Genomic DNA, 18,473 nt, shown 5'->3' with positions numbered 1-18,473 from the left:
CAGAGACAGCACTTCTGCTCGTGCCTCTGGACACTGGGTCTGCACGTGCCTCTCAGCAGGGACATCCAGATGCTGTCCAGGTAGGGCACAGGCAGCTCCCGAGCAAATCCTTTGAGATGTCACTTCCAAAACAGAGAGGTGCTTGGAATGTTGCAGTCTGACTGATACCATCCTACAGCAGGAAAATCAGGCAGAGAAGCTGAGGATGGTCCTGGGGGATGCAGTCTTCCACACTGCTCACTAGGCCACACACATCTCTATTGCAAGACTTTAATATATTTAAAACAGCACTTAGATATTTCAAACAGGCTTATTCTGTGCCATCCCCCCACGCCTACAACCGAGGGGCAGCAAGAGCAGCCAGGGGAGTTGTGTGCGAGGCAGCACAGGGGGCAGGTGGACTGGCTCCACCAGAAGCCCCTTAGCAGCTCTCAGGGCTGTATGAACTCACACCCTCCAGCCCCGTCACCTCTGGCAAAGCCTTGTTTTTACGGAAGAAGAACTGAGTCTCCTCTTCAGCATCCAGGATTTCACTGAGGGATGACACCACAGGGTCATGGTCCTTCAGCATCTCCGGGTAGTGGCTCCCAGCCCGCTCGACCCGCAGTGAGCGCCGCACAGGTGTCAGGAATTTCAATTCCGGGCCTTCTGCGAACTCCCTACCTCTGTGGAGAGGACAAAAACCTTGGGTAAACCCTGTGGAGGAGCAGTGGCATGGAGGGTATGTGTTGCCAGGAGCAGGGGGGTTCTGCCTTACCTGGATGCAGATGTGACCTGTAACTTGACTGAAAGAGGAAGGGAGGTCAGGGGCCTCCCCACCGGGCCTGGAGTTGATGCTATGGGCTGCCTCTCACCTGGACAAGGCGTTGTAGGTTCCAAAGGAATGGGTTGCTCAGCCTTTTCACCTGGCAAGAGAGGAAAAGGGCAATGCAGTTGCAGAGAGTGCCAGCTGGGGAGGGATTACAATGCGGCGTTTCGGACACAGGCCAGGTCGCCCGGCTATGGAGGTGTGCCGGGCCAGGACCCTCCCCAGCCCTGGCAGAGGAACATTGCCCCATTATTGGGATCAGGATTTCAGACTTTCACAACACTCGGTCTCCATCAAAGTCAAGAGGGACATGGGGTGCTGGGACAGACTGCACACCATGCTGTTTCCCAGATGGCAGCAGCAGGGAGCCCTGGCCTGCCCACACTCCAGACAGCTCCCCCATGTTCAGGTTACCTTCTGACGTATGGCCTGCAGCCTTCAAAATATCAAGAACAACCTCCCTGAGCTCCTGGAGTGGCTGCAGGAAAAGCAGAACATGGGTCAGGGCAAGTCTGGCATGGGAATGGAGACTAGAATTACAGCTGAATAGGAGGAAAGGCTTTTGCTGCATCACAACACCCCATGCTGAGGACAGCAGGAAGAGGCTGCAGGATTCCCCTTCTCCCAGTGGGATATGTCAGCACCCAGCATGGCTGGGCAGGTGCCCACCCTGCCCATGGAACAGAACCAGCAGCTTGAAAGGGCTTTTTCACCACTGATTAGTGCTGCTAAGCTCATCCCAAAATTCAGCCCCCGGGACCCAGAGGAAGCCCACCCATGCTGAGGCAGGGAACAGAGGGAGCCAGTGAGCCCCACACACCTGAGCACCTGCGCACACTGCTGCTCTGTACAGCCCCATCACATCAAAGGGGCCGCTCCGGGCCTGCAGCTTCGCTTGGCAGATCCAGAATTTGGCAAATTTCTCTGCCTGGGGCACAACAGACAGCACTTTTGAGAGCTCCTCTGCATGGATACCCTGCAAGGAGAAGGGCAAAGACTTGGAGAAAGGTGTCCATGGCAAGGACAAGGGTATGCACTGGGGAGCTGTCAGTACCTGACTATGCTTCCAGTGCTTTCCAGGAGAAACTGGGTCTCAAGAGTTTGGGTTTACAAGTCTCCTATACAACAATGGGCAGATAAAAGCTGTCCTGCCTCTATCTTCCCCTTGGATAAATGAGTCTAGTACTCCAAAGAGGTGTCAAGGGATAGACTCCAGTATTGGCATTACTGGAGCCACTAAATCATGAAGTGGGGCTAGCAGTCAGTGTTCCCAGCCACAGTTCCCCACCAGAGCCTCACCTCAGACCGTGACCCCAGTAGGGATCTACCTCAAGTTGGTTCAATCAGCCTGTGTTTCTGTTGCAGACATTGCTTTTGCAGACTGCACTGCCAGTTTCTAGGACACTGTCAGTGACACATTTGAGTCCCACACTGCTTTTGGCCGGGGTAGAGTTAATTTCCTTCCCAGTGGTTGGTATGAGGCTGTGTTTGGGATTGTGCTGAACACAGTGACGATGAAGATGTTTTTGTTACTGCTGAGCAGGACTTAAACAGAGCCAAGGCCTTTTCTGCTTTTCCTACTGCCTCACTGGGGAGGGCGCTGGGGGTGCATGGGAGGTTGGGAAGAGACACAGCTGGGACAGGTGACCCAAACTAACCAAAGGGATATTCCAGATCATATGCTCAGTATATAAAGTGGGGGGGACATTTGCAGTGATGTCGTCTGTCTTCCCAAGTCCCCATGACGTGTGATGGGGCCCTGCTCTCCTGGTGGTGGCTGAACCTGCCCATGGGAAGAAGAGAATAAATTCCTTGTTTCGCTTTGCTTGTGTGCACAGCTTTCACTTTCCCTGTTAAACTGTCTTTATCTCAACCCACAAGTCCTGTAACTTTTACCCTTCAGATTCTCTTTCTGATCCTACTGGTGGAGGAATGAATGAGTGCTTGCGAGGGGCTTGGCTGCTGGCTGGGGTTGAAACATAACATAACATAACATCCCTTTTGAAGGGGTACCTCTCTGTTTTCCCTGTCAGCATAGCTCACCATGTGCCTTTGACCGACCCATAACTCCATGAGGACTTTTATTTTCCCTACTCATGTTTCCCTTCTGGCAACTGAATGCTTGCTCCCAACCTCTCTGTGCTGTGAAGGTACATGGTCCTCATCCCCTGGGATGCTCCAGTGGAGGAGGAGCCCGTTCAAGCAGCCCCTTTCCCATTCCTACCTTCTCAACAAACTTCAGGCACTCGGTCAATATGTTGTTGATCTTCACCAGGCAGTGCTGCTCTGGATTCTCTTGCTTCTCTTTCGCCTCGACCTTTCTGCAGGGCGGCTTCACTGCCTGCTTCTGCAGCAGTGTCATCGGTGGCCGCTTGTATGTCTTGCCTTTCAATGCCAACCACTCCTCCAGCTGTTTCCTGTCCAAGGATCAAGGGATCACCTTGGTTACCACCCCAGCAGGCAGCCAGCTCTTGTCAAGCTACTGTTTTTTCCATAGAATCCCGTTAGCCAACTTCAGCTGCTTGGGAAGAACTGGTACATTTATCCCAAAAACACATGTGAGCTCTAGACTGGGAAAGGAAAACCCTCACAAGTGTAAGCCTTGAAGCTAACACAGAATGGCCACACACTCTCCTCCCACTCACTGAATTGGTGGGAGAGGAACCCAGGGCCCCACCCAACATCTTTCCCAACTCTCTTTTCTGGGACATCAACCTCCCAACAAGCCTTCACTGAAAAAAGACTTTAGACCCCATTTCCAGCAGGATGGTGCTGGCTCGCTCAGTCAAACCCTTAAACTCTGCTGTTCCCTGGAAGCAGGATCCAGGTGGCCAAAGCTGCCACTTACTTACGATCTGCAGCCGACGGGATCCTGGGAACACGCCCAGCCTGCACAATTGTCTTCTGCAGCTCCGGTTTAAGCTGATCTTTCCTACTCCTCAAATCACCTTCAAGTGCACGAGTTTTGGAGCAGTGTGTGCTGCGAGGCTGGTTTGGATGGCCTGTTCCTCGGGATGCTGCTGTGTGGCTGGGACACACCACGTTCATGTCCTTCCTGTCCATCCCCCCTTTAATCACGGGCCTTGACCATGACACGGTGCCACCTCGGTTCAGGCTGGATTTCAGGTTTGTTGTCCCCTGGGGCCTGCCTGAGGCCAGAGGCTTAGTGGGAGAACTTCTCACTGGGGGTCGGAATTGATGCTTAAAACCTCCCACTGGAGCTCTGTCAAGTGGCTTTCCCACAGGTTGCTTCACTGCCGTAGTTTTTTCCTGGTTTGTCCCTGGGGTTTTATGTAGCAAATGAGCAGAAGCAGGAAGGAACCTAGGGGGCTGCAATGGCTGAGTTCTGACACTTGTTTTTTGAGACACGCTCTTTGAGCCTGGCAGGATTTTCCTGAATTTATCTGGAACTGGGTTTTTCTTATCCTGGTGGTTATTAATTTTGTCCTCTGGGCCCACAGCAGGCCTTGACATTTTGGCTGAGCTTTGCCTGTAAGCCAAGACTCTCTTCTTTCCAAGACTGCTTCCATCAAATTTGGAATCTCTGTTTAGCTCTGGGAGTGTGGAGGCTCGTGGGCTGAGGTTCTCCTTGTGACAGACCAGCCCATCCTGCAGCTCCTCATTCAGGGAGCAAGGTGCTCCAGGAGAGGAGTGGTCACTTCCCACATGAAGTGCTGTAGTGGTGACAGTCTCCTGTGCAGACTTCTGCTTCCTTTCTGGATTTAGGTGACCAGAGTCTAGAGCTGGGAGCCTGCCTCTGGTCTGTGCAGAAGCAGGAAGCTTTGTGCTCTTCCCTGGTTGCACTGGATGCACCCCCACTGCTCTCTGGAATGTGTTTGAAGGCTTCTGCTGGCCAGCGTGGCCAGTATGCTGTGTGGATTTGGCACTAAGCTTGCCATCCCCCTGAGCACTCTTCGTCACGTTTCTGAGAACATCCTTCTTGTTCCTGTCAACCTGGAGAGACAAAGCAGCCCTCAGCTCCAAGGAGAGCTCAGCTTGGTCAGGCCCTGACAACTGGCCCAGGGGGACAGCCACGTGAAGGCCCATGGTGACAAAGCAGTTGTCAACAGAACAGTAACACAGCATCCTCCAGAACATGGGCAAAGGATCAGTCTTTCAAATTGAAACTCCTAACTAAACTAAATGAAGTTCCTCTGAAAAAATAAGTAGTTGACTCATTGCCAGCTATTTAGCAATCTATTGAGTGTCCCCATCTGGAGTCAGGAACTCATGACCCTGACTTGGGGATGTGGTTTTCAAAGAAAGTTGCTGACCCAAATTGTAGCAAGGATGAAAAATTATTATGACTAAAGCCCACTCTCTTACAACCATATAAACAGAGGCCCTGAGTGAGACCCTTTGAGCTTTCCTGGACTGCAGTGGGCTGTGACCAGCATCTCCCTCTGAGTGGGGCCCCTCAGGGCCAGCAAACTTTCACATTTATTATACTTGGAGGATCAGCAAACAGTGACGATGGAGCCCCTCCTCGAGGCTCAACCCCTTGCCCATCGAGAAGATGCAAAAGCAGAGATGTGAGTCCTTCACTGAATTTGAGGGGAATTTTTCAAAGGTACCTTGTACAGACTCTTCAGGTTTGTGTGCGAGTGTGAATATGCTACAGCAAATGTACCAGGAAGGTGGCTCTCCTCGGTTCTTAAGTACTTCAGACTTGTCAGTAAATCAGGTCTGTAAGTGACTTACTGTTGTGCTACAGTAAATTCTATATGAATCCTTTGCTAATTGTTTAACCTAACCTACTGATTAAGTGCTGTTAGAACCTGTAGGCCTAAATTGTTGGTCAAGTCCTGGCCTCAGATTAGCGAGGGGGTCTGCTCTGAAACTTGTGACTCAACGGATGGGTCTTCCCATCCTATCTTCTTCCCATCCTATCCTTACCCTTTCCCATCCTCCAGGCCAAGCCCCAAGCTCAACATTTTTAGGTTGGTTTTGGTTTTAGATTGATTGATTTGAGGTTCTAATTTGCTTTTTCTCTGTGTGCTTTAACCATCCAGTAAGTAGTAGAGTGAACCTTGCCAGTGAACTTCTTTGTGCTTTCACTTTTATATTAAACTTGCTTTTGCACCTTTGATGGTGTTTCTTCAAGCAACCCTAAAACACTCTTTTGCAACAGGCAACCCCGTTCTGCCCAGACTCACTTCAAACATGAAAGACTCGAAAGCTTTCTACTTACATGTTTGAGTCTAGAAACTGATTCTAAGGGTGGATTCAGGTCATTTGTCCGGTCCTTTAAAAAGGGTCTGTAAGAGTCAAAAAAGTTATCAGGTTATTTAACAAGTTATTGGGTTATTTAACAACTTTTTTGGTTATTTATCAGCCACCGCAGAAAGAGTCAAATATCTAACCCACTGCTGGTTGTCTCAGACACAGGAGCTTAGGAGAAGCTTTCAGAAATCAAAAACCCATCCAGGAAGTACCACATACTATAATTCTTTTGTGAAGCAACAGAAAAGCAACACAAGCCATTAACATCCAAGGTTGTCACAAAACTTCCACAGACAACAAAAGCAACCAAAATGGTTCATGCAGGCTGGGGTCTGGCAGGTAAGGGGTTTGGAGGCTTCTGACTTGTCCTGTGTGCCACAGACAGCTGAGGTCATGCTGCTGCCATGCTGCAGGTCACAGTGGTGCCTTGGAGTGTCCCAGCCCTCGGGCCCCACAGCTGCCCGGACACGGGCAGCAAAGCAAGGAGGTGGGATGGCAGCCCACTGTCAGCTACCACAGTCCCACTCCCCTCCCCCTCCTCCTCCTGGAACTAGAGCCCTCTGACAACAGCCAGCTATGGATTTTCCCCACTCCTCAGTACCGGGGCAAGCAACTCAGCCCTCAGGGAAGGTTAATGCTTGTGCAGGTATTTTTCTGTAAGAAAAGAGCCCGGAGAGAGAGGTGATCATCCCAGTTCAACACAAGTGCTGTACTATGCCATAAAGAAAGGTCCTGTATCTTTTCTCTTCATTTCTTCTGCCTTAGTGGTGTTTGGTGGAAATGACAGCACTCAAGCTGTCCCTTTGATCCCACTGCCAGTAACTACAGAGCAGTGCTGGGGTGCTGTGGGGCAGAACTCAGACTGCGGGGCCCGGCAGGAGCTGGTTCTCTGTATGCAGGTGAGAGAAAGCAGACACTGGCTAGTGGGGAAAAGCCAGTTATAGCTCAGGGAATCACTGAGTGATTTGGGCCCGAAGGGACCTTTACAGATCATCTAGTCCAAGCCCATCTTGACTTACTTTGCACTCAGGTGTTTCAGCCTTTCCTTGGCTGCTCGGCAGTCCTGCAGCTGGCTCCTCCGCTGCTCTGCAGAGAGATGACAGGAGATGTGCATGCAGCACTGCCTCGGTCCTGCAGAAGGAGTACCCTGACAAACAGTTTCTGTTACCCTCACACACTACCTTGCACTCCCGTGCCTGGAGAGCCTGGCAATGCTGTGCCCTGAAATTCAATGCACACGATATTGCCCAGGGGCTCATTGGCACTTAAGCTCCCTGACCCTCACAGCGTGGTGCTGCTCAACACCTCAGCTGTGCCAGGCTCAGTCAGCTTGCAGAGGGAAAGGGGAGATGCTGCCCGTGACCCCCTGGCAGCTGTGTATCCTGCAGGCCTGCACCCAGTGGTGGCCAAGATCTCTGCTAACACAGGCAACAGGGAAAAGTGAGGAGCCTCAGCAGGAGGACAGAGGATACCTCTGACATTCCCGGTATTGCTGTGGCACTGGGGCAAGAGTCCAGCATCACCCTGTCCCCAGGGCCCCCCACGTTCATAACACTGTCCCACCCTCCCCCTCTACGTGTCCTGGGCTCCGAGGGCATCTCCAGCACTCCCAGCCCCTTGCCCTGAAAGGCCTCCACAAAGCCCCAATAGCAGCGCAGACCCCCGACACACCCCCGGCCCTCCCGTACTGCCCTCCTGCCAGACCGCGCCCCTGGGCCCGTTTCGTGGGTACCCGCACCCTCACCCCCTCTGACTACCTCAGCCTCCTTCCCAGAGCCCCAGCAGCCCCTCAGGCCGCCCCTGCTCCTCTGCCAAGAGGCCACCACGGGCCTGTCTCTGGCCGCCCCCAGCCCAACACTCCCCGCACTCCCATCCCACGGCACTCGCGGCCACCCCGCAGGATCCCCGCGGAGTGTGCCCGTCCCAGAGGGTCCCCAGGTCGCAGGACCCCAGCGCTCCGCTCCCCGCCCCCCCCAGCCCCTCACCGGCCGCCCCCGCGCGCTCCATCCCGGGCGCCGCGACCACCGGCACCGCCACCAACCGCCGCTCCGCGCCCATTGGCCGCCGCCTTCTTCGAACTGACCAATGGAGAGAGGGGGCCGGCAGAGAGAAGAGCCGTGATTGGCTGGAGGAGGGCGGGGGGCGGGGACAAGGCTGCTCTCTGGCGGGCGGGGCCTTGCGGTGACACACGGTGACACACCGCGACATGTCGCGACACATCGTGCCAGGCCACAGCATACCACGCCGCGGTATGTGAAGCCGTGCCACGGCTGGCCACGCTGCGCCATGCAACGCCACGCAATGTCATGCCGTGTCATGCCATGCCATGCCATGCCATGCCGTGCTGTGTGATGGCGTCACGATATGGCATCGTGTGGTGTGACATCGCGTGACGTGGCACACCATACCATACCGTACCATACCATACCATAGCATACCATACCATACCATCCCATGCCATGCCAGGCCATGCCATGCCATGCCATGCCATGCCATGCCATGCGATGTCATACCATGCCATGCCATGCCACGCCACACCTCTTGCTGTCCTGCTGCACTGTGGCCAAGCGTGCCATGCCTCAGTGGTGAGGGTGGTAGCCGTGGCTGGGGCAGAAGTGACAGCCCCAGGTGGCTGCTGGGATTTGCGGTGAGCTGGGGTAGTGGCAGCAGCTGGAGCAGAGGTGACAGCCCAGGGTGGCTGCCAGGGTTTGTGTGTCACCTCCACCTGTAGGATGCCCACCCCAGTCACTCCCCAGCTGTGGGGTGGGCATGGGGACAAGGAGGTGGAGGGTCCTGCATGGGTCTGGCCAAATCAAGGTGGTCCCCGGCCTGTGGGGTTGCCCCCTACCCCCTGGGCTTTCTCCCAGGCTTGGAGAGTGCCCAAAAGCAGCCAAAGCATGGGATTTTCCCGTCTGTAATCCCCATGAGAGTAATGAGCTGAGCAATTCATCCCTGGGAAACCTTTTATTAGCACTTCCATCTCTACAAACATCAGTGTTCCAGATAACAATAAAACACATACAAGTTAAAAGGAAAAATAAATAAGAGAGCACAATAAATAAATATAAAAGCACTGGTCAGACACAATAAGTAAATAAATAAAGATTGGGGTGCCTTGAGCCCATGGGGCCCAGAGCTACTATGTCACCTGAAGTAGATGGAAAGAGGGGTCCCATCCCAGGGGGTTGTACTCGGTACATACAGCCTGAAAACCGGTGACTGCCGGTTGGGTTGGTGCGGGGTCTTCAGCGCCCGCTCAGCTCGTAGGTAGCGATGTTCACCTGGTCAGGAGCGTCGGTGATACCCACGGGCTGGCGGGGCTGCAGGGACGTGCAGATGAACCAGCCGGGGAAGGCGGCTGACTCAAAGCGGGTGGTGCCCTCGGCTGGGCTGTCCAGGCGGTAGAAGATGAAGCGGGTCAGCTCCACGGTCTCGATGTCCCTCCTGACATCAGCTTCCTACAGCCAACGGGGTGAAACAGGGGTCAGGGAGGAATGGAGCCCCCAGCCCCATGAAGGATGGACTGGCAGGGCCCCACGCTCACCTCCAGCTGCAGCACGGGCTTGGTGCCACTCATCACACATGACATGTAGAGCTGGTAACCCTTGATACCCAACGCCACCGGCACCCGCCCAGGCCCTGGGCTGCCCTGCGAGGACCGGGGACGGTACAGAGCGATGTTGAGCTTCACTGCAGAGAGAAGGGATGGGTTAATGGGTAATCCCACTGCTGTCGGGTGGCTCCCAGGTGGTCCTGGGGTCGGGGGCAGGGACACTGGGATGGGACTGTGTCCCCTCACCTTTCCGTCCCACAGAGGGTCCCTGCAGGTGCAGGGCCACCAGCTGGGTTGGTGACTCCAGCACGAAACACTTGTGGTCGATGTCCAGGATGTCAAAGGACTGGGAGCGGGTGTAGCGGAAGACGGGAGCCCCGGCATAACTGCCCGTTACGTGCTGGAAGGAGATGGGCTCTGTGGGGAGGGAGACAGTCAGAGGGATGCTGATGCTTCCAGGTCCAAGTGCATTCCCCAAGAGCACACCCTGGCTGGGGTGACACCCCTGACATCACCCCCATACCGAAAAGATCATCCAAAAAGCTGCCAAGGTCACTGTCAGCAAAGTCCTTGTGCACTGGCTGCTTTAGGAGCTTGGTCACAGCAGCCACCAGGACAGCAGCCCGGCGAAAGGTCCTGGCAGGATGTCCCTTGGTCACTGTCACTTGGATGCCCACCCTGGGTGATGTCACCTCCAAATCCAGGCGGGGTTTCTGGGGAGAAAAGAGAGGGGTGAGTGCCAGGCTTCCCCACCACACAGATCTCACCACTCCCACCGCCCCAGTGTTACCTTCTGTGGGCAGAGGCAGTCGGGGCCATAAAACATCTCCTCATTTAGGCTGAAAGGCAAAGGGAGATGGTGAAGTCAGGGCCACCAGTGCAGGATCGTGTCCCCAAAGTCATCTCTTGGGACGGCCACGCTCACCTGCTGTTCTCCAGGGTGTCCAAATCAGGGACGAACGCCATCGCCGCCACCGACTGCAGAGTCCTGGGCAGAGACCTGAGGGTACCCGGCAAGAGTTATGGCTCTTGGCTCCTGCCTGTGCTGCTCTCTGAGCCCAGCTCTAGCACGGCCGGTTTTCAAGAGCCTGTGGAAGGAAGCGCCGTCAGAGCGGGATTTCCAGCTTTCGCAATGCCCGGTTTTGCCCAGTTCCTCCTTCTAGACTGGCAGAGCTGTGGGGGCTGGCTGCCCCCAAGCAGTGCACTGTGGAGGCTGAGAGCGGGGGAGAGCAGGGGATGCTCCAGGACTGGAGTGTGGGGCAGAGTGGGGGGATGCTTTGGAGTTGGGGTGTGGGGCAGAGCACTGAGGATGCTCCAAGGCCAGTGTGCGGGGCAGGAGGCAGAGGGGATGTTTGGGGTTGATGTGTGGGACCAGTGACCGCGTACCAGCCCCAGTCCCAGCCCCACCCAGCAGGGCTGTGATGACACCCACCCTTGCCAGGGCCCTGCAGCCACCCCAGAAAGGGCTGTGGGGCAAATGCTGCCACTCCACCATTTCCCCACGGCTTCCTCCTTTGCTGCGCAGAGCCCTGCACTGCAGCCAGCTGTGCTCCCTCTGTCCCCCCTCCTCTGTCCCCACTGCCCCAATACGAGTGGACGCAGGGCTCTGCTGTCCCCTGGTCCCTTGTGTCCACCCGTGCCACCCTTGGGACACAGCCATCAGGGACGTGGCCTCTGGGGACATTCCTCATCCCCACGTCCCTCCGGCGTGCCGGAGGTTGCGCCACACTGGCAGGGCCGGGGATGTGCGTGGCCAGGCTTACACGACTGCGGGCTGCCAGGGTGTTTTCCTGGCACATGTTTCACTTCCCCAAAGTGCCACCCTGCTTCTGGTGCCACCATGACTCACCGGCAGGAAACCGCCGGAACCCCAAAGTTCCCACGGCACCTCCTCTGACCCCCTGAGCCCCCACTGGCTGTCACCCGCGCTGGGGTGACCCCAAAGGCCTGAGGTCTCCAAGGTGAGGGGTCCTCCACGCCACGGTGGAGCTCCGCAGGCCCTGGCAGGGGCACGCAGGCCGCAGGTGGGATGCTGAGGGCGCGGTGGGGTCCGAGGGCCGCGGTCCCGGTGCGTGTCCCCGCCTGCCCCCCGCGGTCCCCGAGCCCCGCCCCACCGGGGGGGGGAGGGGGGGTGTCATCCCGCGTGCCGCGCAGGCGCGTTGGGACGAGGCGGAGGGCGTGGCCAGACGGGGGCGTGGCCACGCTGTGACGCACGGGCGGGGCGGGGCGGGTCCAGTGGTCGGGGCCGCTGTCACAGCTGGGGCCGCGAGCAGGGCGGACAAACGCGCCGGTGGGTCCTGCGGCGGGGCCGGGCGGCGGGGCCGAGCGGGGTGGGCCGGGCGGTCACCGGGGCCGGAGCGGGGCGGGGGCGCGCGGGGCGAGGGGGCCGCGCCCCGGTGTCCTTGGCGGTGCCGCCCGGGCGTCTGTTGGGGGGGGAGGGGCGGCACTGCCCCGAGACGGACAGCCCGGTGGCCAATAGGAAGGCGGCTCGGCGGCCCGCGCCGCGCCCATAGGCGGCGAGGAGCGGGCGGTGATTGGCGGGCGTGGGGCGTAGGCGGGCCCGGGCGGTGGCGGCGGGCGGTGATTGGCGGGGCGGGGCGGGGCGGGGGTCGCGCGGCCCTTCCCGCGCTCGGCGCACGCGGGGCCCCCGCGGGGTCGGCTTGGCCCGCCCGGCTGGGCCCGCTGCGCCTCCCGGGGCTCTGCTGGGCCGGGCCGGCCGTGCAGCCTCCGCACAGCGTACGCGCCGGCCCCCGCCCGCCCCGGGGTGCCCACTGCTGGAGCAGCTGCGGCTGCAGCCGCTAGCCCTGGACCCCCGGCTTCCTGGAGAGCGGAATTTGTGTTGTTTTACACCCAAAAAGTATTCGCTAGTCCCAAGCCATTCCCAGCTATCCCTCGTCTGTGCTGGCGTCCCCATCCCTGCTGCCGGGGGTCAAATTTAGCACCTTAATCTGCTTATTGGCACGCTCTGGGCCATCATCTGTTATGGGTATTCCTGGGGTTTGACCTTTTGGTGAGGTTTGGGCTGAGACTGACTGCCCCCCTGCAGCTTCCTCAGCCGTCACTTTGTGTGTGACCTTTGTATTCCTGAGTGACCCCGATATCCCTTATCTCAGACTTGGGGTTTTTTTCCCTTTGCTTCTGGTTGTTGTGCTCTATTTTGATCCAGCTCGGAATCAGGAATCATCTCTGCTCCGAGCTTGCCCTGTCTCCTGCTGGGCTCCCAGCCAGCATTTCCTGCAAGAGGCCCTCAAATAGCAGCTGGTTCTGCTCATTTTGGGTCAAATGCTCTAGCATTAACTTCCCTGTTTTCCAGAGAGGTCACAGAATGCTGCTGAGTGGCAGCACCAGAACTGGACACCAAACGAGTTTCTGCTGCTGCTTCCATCCTAAAGTTTTTTCTGTGTTGTGTGTGTGCCAGTCCTGTGGCACCTGATTCAGTTGGCTCTCTGAAATATCACGGAATCATGGAATGCTTTGAGTGGGAAGGCACCTTAAAGACCATCCAATTCCACCCCCCTGCCACGGGCAGGGACACCTTCCACCAGCCCAGGTTGCTCCAAGCCCTGTCCAACCTGGCCTTGGACACTTCCAGGGATGGGGCAACCACAGCTTCTCTGGGCAACCTGTGCCAGGGCCTGCCCACCCTCACAGGGAAGAATTCCTTCCCAGTATCCCACCTAACCCTGCCCTCTGGAAGTGGGAAGCCATTCCCCTCTGTCCTGTCACTCCAGACCCTTGTCTAAAGTCCCTCCCCAGCTCTCTTGGAGCCCCTTTAGGCACTGGAAGGGGCTCTAAGGTCTCCCCAGAGTCTTCTCTTCTCCTGGCTGGACACCCTCAACTTTCTGAGTCTTTCAAATACCTCTGTGTGTTTTGCTGTGTAAACCTGAGGGAGGGTGATCTGAAGGAACTCCCAGTGGTGCCGCACTTACTGTCCCACACCTCTCAGCCTTTCTTGGCAGGGTGAGAAGGACGAGTGGTTCCCTTTTTCCCTTGGGTTAATCTGTCAAACACTGGCTGAATTTGAGTGACACCATGTCTTCCTCTTGCTCTTTGAACAAGACCCTTGTGGTTTGTGATGGGAGGTGCAGCCAGTGCTGTGCCAAGCAGCCAGGACTAGATTCAGCCGAGCAAACCTGGAAGGCTGGCTGAAAAAATGCTGGCCGTGAAGGTGTGTTGTTTTTTTCAGTCTCTTGTGAAACTTCATTTTAATCTGGTGAATGTGTGATAACTGCTTTGACATTGGGCTTGTTAAACTGGTCGGGGATATGGAAACAAGCCAGCTGGGTCACCTCCAGCCCCGGGTCCTGCGTCTTGAGGGAGGAGCTGGGTGGAAAGGGCAGCTCCAAGAAGAGCTGCTCCAAATGCCAAGATGATCCTGCTCCAGCACTTTCTCTTGGGCTGCAGTTGTCGGTCAGATGTGTCTAACCCCATGCTGACCCTGTGGGCAACCCTCTGGCTAACCCCAAGTTTCCCTGTCCATTCCCCACCCAGAGCTGCAAGGTGGGACCTTTGAGAGGTTCCATACCTGCTCCAGGTCACTTTTTTGGGTTGTCTAGGTCTTTCAGCTTCCTTGGCATTCTTGGGTCTGGGCTTTTGAGAAGAAGCAGTCTGTCCTGGAGCCCACTTCCTAAGTGCTTTGCACCACTGTACCCCTATTTTGCAAGAGGTCTTCCCTGTAAACAGTTTCTTCCCAACTTTATCCTGATGCATGTCACAACAAACCATCAAGAAAACCTCAGCCAAGCAGAATGGTCACAGAAATTGAAGCCCAGACCTTCTACCTGGGAGGGAGAGTGATGGAAGAAGCTCCCACGCTGGGTGATGAGGTTGTACCCCTGTGACGTATGCTGCCCTGGGGACACACACCCCATGAGGTTCCAGCAGATGTGAGGGAAAATGTGATGTTAAGTGTTAAAATCCAGCTAGTAACACATTCTTTTGAAGTGCCCTTCAGTGCTCAAAGGTGCTTTTCTTGAAAATCCTACAACTTCCCTCTACCTGGGAGGTTGAAAGGCCAAAGTGTCCCACTCCTGCTGGGATCTGAGTTACAGGGGATTTAAAGAGGATTCTCAGGGGAAGAATTAAAAAACAAACAAACAAACAAACAAAAAAAATCCAAGAATATTTTATGGATTTATTATTGGAATATCATCAAAAGATGATACTGGAGGGAGCTAAAGAGAGAAGTGGTGGGGGAACCAATACCTTATGTTGTTACTATGGGCTGTTTCACCCCAGAAAACCCTGTTGTTTTGTACGAAGATACTGAATCAAGAAACGGGGGTGGCTTTGATACGCAGTGGCTTGCTCGAGGCTGCAGTTGGGTACCCGCCAAGCAAATCTATTTCTCACTGTCATGACAGGGGAGGTGACAATGCCGTGCTGCCGGGGATGGGGGGGGCAGATCCAGCCATGCCGAGCGTCCTGATCAAAAGCTGTGTTTCTGAGCCATCAGGGACCCGGCCATGGGATGGGATGGAGGGATGAATCCGAACTGAAAACACCCTGAACTCAGTTCTCCGTGCTTGGGGTGGAGGGGGGTAGTGTCTGCTCAGTGCCCTCCTACAGTAATTCCTAACCCACTTTTCTGTTCTCTTTCCGCCCAACAGGAACTTGTGTGAGGCAACGGGACAAATATGCTTAACTTAAGGACTTGTGCAGCAAAGCTGAGGCCCTTGACGGCCTCGCAGACTGTAAAGACAATTTCCCAACACAAACCGGCAGCACCCAGGACGTTCCAACAACTCCGGTGCTACAGTGCACCGGTGGCTGCCGAGCCGTTTCTGAGTGGGACTAGTTCAAACTATGTGGAGGAAATGTATTATGCTTGGCTGGAAAATCCCAAAAGTGTACATAAGGTAAGGAGCAACCTTGCCAGGATGGCTTCTCTGTGTGTCTGAGCGGTGGTGCAGGTAAGTGCCTGCCTCCCGAGGAGGACCGAATTCAGCCACAGGGGCCAGATGTTTGTGGACAGTCCTGCCTCTCCTTGCCCCAAAGAAACGGCAGTGATTCCTTGAGCAAGAACCAAGAGGAGCTTTTCTGTTCGAGAGGGAACACCGTCGGCCTGGGACACGGGCAGCATCCTGGATCACAAGCGGATACGAGGAATGCCTTCTCCTGGGAATCCACCCATAATAAGCTCCTGAAGCTGTATTTTTTCCGTCTCTGATGGCTCACGAGAGGGTTTATTCCAGAGTGGAGAATACGGAAGCGGGGCAGGGAGGGTGTTCTCCACATCCTGACTGGTTTCCTTTTGCGTCAGGCGCGGGTGGTGTTCAGTGTTGGGGCAGATGTGCTGTAGCTAAGCTTGACCTTGAGCTGGTGTGCGTAAAGCCAGGCCTCTGATCTACAGCCTGGGGAGGAGGACAGGGTCTGCTGGCCAGAGGGATTCCCACAGCTGCTCCTGAACTTAAAACTGGGAAAACAACCCAGCCATGGGCATTATGTGCAGAGGCCTGTCCTAATCTGAATCCCTAAAGCTAGTCCAGCAAGGCTGAGCCCATCGGATGAGGGCTCAGCTGGGAAGAGGGGTTCTGAAACCTGATAGCACTGTTCCCCATCCCCAGTGTGTCACAAGGAAAATGTTCCTGCAGTGACTAAGTCTCAGCATTACCCAGGGCTTTTTTTGAACTGTTTTGAACACGTCCTGGTGTAGAGCAAGGATTTTCTTTGCTCAGTAACACGTGAGCCACGTGCAGACCAGCATGCAATGGGTCAATGAGCAGTGGGGTATAAGGAATCCCACACTCCAGCACTTGCAGCAGCGTTGATGTGTTTTCAGTGGCACTGGTCTCACCTTCAGAATGCAGGTGCCGAGAAGGTCTTAAGGTAGCATAAAAGCTGGATTTTCACAAAAAATGTTGACTTTAGGCTTCTTTGGAGGCAAATGGGTGGCTGAGCCAAACAGTAAAGACTCAGAAATCACAAAACATCTTCATTTGGGTTGTGCCCTTTGCCACATAGTGACTTAAAGGCTGCCCAAGCACATGGTGTAACCCCTCCTTCAGGGTTGGGATATTGAACTTATATGCTGTAGGCTGATTTAAAAACAAGTGAGGGTTACACCACCTTGTTCCAGTGACAGGCATGACCGTGTCTTTGTCAGAGTCGTCATGGTGTGATACCAACACTGTGATTCTAGACCCACACTCAGAAGTCACTCTGAGCAGATGTTCAAGTAAACATCAGGACTGACCAGGACAGCTGGCTGGGAAGAGAGTTTGGGTCCCAAGGCCAGACCTCTGGTTTCCTTTTGGTCTTCTTGTAAATGTGGCTGATTATCCTCATCAGCCCATCTGTAGGTAGGCAGGGCATGTGCACACGGTTGAGGAAGTTGGAGGAGAATTTAATTTGGAAGGAGCCTCTGCCCCAGGATCCAGCTTGGAGGTGGCCTCTGTGTTGCAGGTGACATCCAGTGTCATGTTTAGGCCAGGTCACTCTGGGCCTCGTGCAGTCAGGTTTTGAGTCCCTACAAAGAGTGGAGCTCTCACTGCCTCTCCAGGCCCCCAGTCCAGTGTTTGTGGTGAAGAATTTGCAAGTGTTTGATTTCCAGGTGACTGAACCCTGGAAATCAACATCCCTAGAATTGCTTCCAGTGTAGTACTGTACTTCCAGAGCAGTGCAGGAATTAAGATAGGATTTTTTCTCCAGCATGGCTGGGACTGGTTTGTGACAGCAGGAAAATCAGCATGTGAAATAAAATGCCAGGAAGCAAATCTGAGACTTGTGATGGAAAAAAAAAGTCTTAGGGACTGCTTTTCCAACAAAACCAAGCTGGAGTCCTGCTTGGCAGAAAGGGATTGGAGCAGCGAGATGGGACTAGATGATCTTTTGAGTGTCCCTTCCTACCTAAATCCTTCTGTGGTCCTATGAAATCCAGCTCCAGTCCCAAAACTTCTGGTGGGGTTGATACCTGAATCGGTGTGGACTTTGCTGTTGCTTCCTGGTACACTTGGCCTCATTCTGGACTTGTCTCTTGGGTAGCCACCCCCCCACCTCATTCCAGTGACCCCTTTACCAAGGTCTCTTCCCAGCTCCTCTCTGTACTTTGTCCTCTCTGCACTTCTTCATGGCTTCTCCATCCCTGCTGGGTTGCTGAGCTGCTGTGCTTGGGCTGGGCTTGTCTCTGGTTTTGCTTGCTCACAGTGCCCATCAACCCGTGTCCCCTCCCGGGAGACATGTGCCCCCCCTGTCCCTGATAAGTGTTGGCCTCCATCCTGCCAGATGCAGGGTCAGATCCCAGGGTGGAGTTCTTGGAAGGAGCCAGGCTGTCACAGGGACCCAACTGAGCCTTATCTGTCCCTGCACAGAGCAGAGACCAGCTGCTGCTTACCATGCTGCATCCTGCTGGGGAGGGATCCCTTCAGCTGGGAAGAGCTGGAGTGTCTTTGCTGTTGTCACCAAAAACCTCTGAGGCTTTCAGCTGACATGATAGTCCCAGCAGAGCATGGTGAATCCACTTCCTCTGTGCAGACACCAGGGGTTTAAACTGCAGAACAAGCTTCAGTGCTTGCTTAAAACAGGGAAGGTAAAAAATAAGGTTATTTTAGGAGATTTTCTGTGTGCAGTCCTTCAACTCCAGTTTCCAAGTCTGATGAGTAGAGTTAGATTATAGCAACAGTAGAATAATAAAAATATGAGCAGGGCTGGAGAAAGAGGATGGGAGGGCATGGGGGATGGGTGCTGGTGGGCTGCCACAGGGTTGGTGCTGTCAGGGAGTGGGGACACCCTCCTGCCCCCAGTTTGGCCAGTTTGGGTATTTGACACAGCCTGCACCATCTCCCCAGTACCCTGAGCAATGCCATGGGTGCTTCAGGAGAGACATCCAGAGAGCTGTGACTGCAGGTGGGTGGTACCTGCATACACCTGGGGCAGGTGCAGCCTGCCTAA

The 18,473-nt window shown here is 55.2% G+C and overlaps 3 protein-coding genes across 3 annotated transcripts in view; 1 reads left to right on the top strand and 2 right to left on the bottom strand.

Moving 5' to 3' along the window:
• Positions 1-256: 256 nt before the first annotated feature.
• Positions 257-8,073, bottom strand: CKAP2L (cytoskeleton associated protein 2 like). Its single transcript, XM_050337372.1, has 9 exons — positions 8,017-8,073; positions 7,051-7,117; positions 6,000-6,066; positions 3,657-4,762; positions 3,033-3,225; positions 1,629-1,784; positions 1,223-1,286; positions 758-905; positions 257-665 (listed from the first exon to the last, which is right to left on the bottom strand). The coding sequence occupies exons 1-9, from the start codon at positions 8,036-8,038 to the stop codon at positions 422-424; spliced, it is 2,067 nt and encodes a 688-aa protein (XP_050193329.1). The 5' UTR covers positions 8,039-8,073; the 3' UTR covers positions 257-421.
• Positions 8,074-8,982: 909 nt separating this feature from the next.
• LOC126651458 (interleukin-1 receptor antagonist protein-like) lies at positions 8,983-11,563 on the bottom strand. The gene is made up of 7 exons (XM_050337365.1): positions 11,434-11,563; positions 10,510-10,672; positions 10,375-10,423; positions 10,108-10,297; positions 9,831-10,001; positions 9,576-9,721; positions 8,983-9,489 (listed from the first exon to the last, which is right to left on the bottom strand). Exons 2-7 carry the CDS (start codon positions 10,548-10,550, stop codon positions 9,277-9,279), a joined length of 810 nt encoding a protein of 269 aa, XP_050193322.1. The 5' UTR covers positions 10,551-10,672; positions 11,434-11,563; the 3' UTR covers positions 8,983-9,276.
• A 237-nt stretch (positions 11,564-11,800) lies between these two features.
• The window catches only part of OGDH (oxoglutarate dehydrogenase), a 31,275-nt gene continuing 24,602 nt past the window's right edge, over positions 11,801-18,473 (top strand). Inside the window, 2 exon segments of the mRNA XM_050337361.1 lie at positions 11,801-11,874; positions 15,194-15,442. Of these exon segments, the coding sequence (XP_050193318.1) occupies positions 15,221-15,442 (222 nt within the window). The 5' untranslated portion in view covers positions 11,801-11,874; positions 15,194-15,220.

Source organism: Myiozetetes cayanensis, unplaced genomic scaffold (genome assembly GCF_022539395.1).
Source record: "Myiozetetes cayanensis isolate MyiCay16 unplaced genomic scaffold, myiCay2020 scf62, whole genome shotgun sequence".
Taxonomy (NCBI): domain Eukaryota; kingdom Metazoa; phylum Chordata; class Aves; order Passeriformes; family Tyrannidae; genus Myiozetetes; species Myiozetetes cayanensis.
The sequence above is the reverse complement of the archived record's forward strand: the minus strand, read 5'-3'. Positions and strand labels throughout refer to the sequence as shown.

What these genes read in the sequence shown, in the direction of transcription:
- CKAP2L (XM_050337372.1), bottom strand. Translation starts at nt 8,038, where the DNA reads ATGGAGCGCGCGGGGGCGGCCG. An exon ending in GGAGCGCGCGGGGGCGGCCG is followed by an intron (nt 7,118 to 8,016) that starts GTGAGGGGCTGG and finishes ATCTCTCTGCAG; the next exon opens with AGCAGCGGAGGAGCCAGCTG. An exon ending in CAGTTTCTAGACTCAAACAT is followed by an intron (nt 4,763 to 5,999) that starts GTAAGTAGAAAG and finishes TTGTCTCTCCAG; the next exon opens with GTTGACAGGAACAAGAAGGA.
- LOC126651458 (XM_050337365.1), bottom strand. Translation starts at nt 10,550, where the DNA reads ATGGCGTTCGTCCCTGATTTGGACACCCTGGAGAACAGCAG. An exon ending in GACACCCTGGAGAACAGCAG is followed by an intron (nt 10,424 to 10,509) that starts GTGAGCGTGGCC and finishes TTTGCCTTTCAG; the next exon opens with CCTAAATGAGGAGATGTTTT. An exon ending in CTTTTTGGATGATCTTTTCG is followed by an intron (nt 10,002 to 10,107) that starts GTATGGGGGTGA and finishes CCCTCCCCACAG; the next exon opens with AGCCCATCTCCTTCCAGCAC.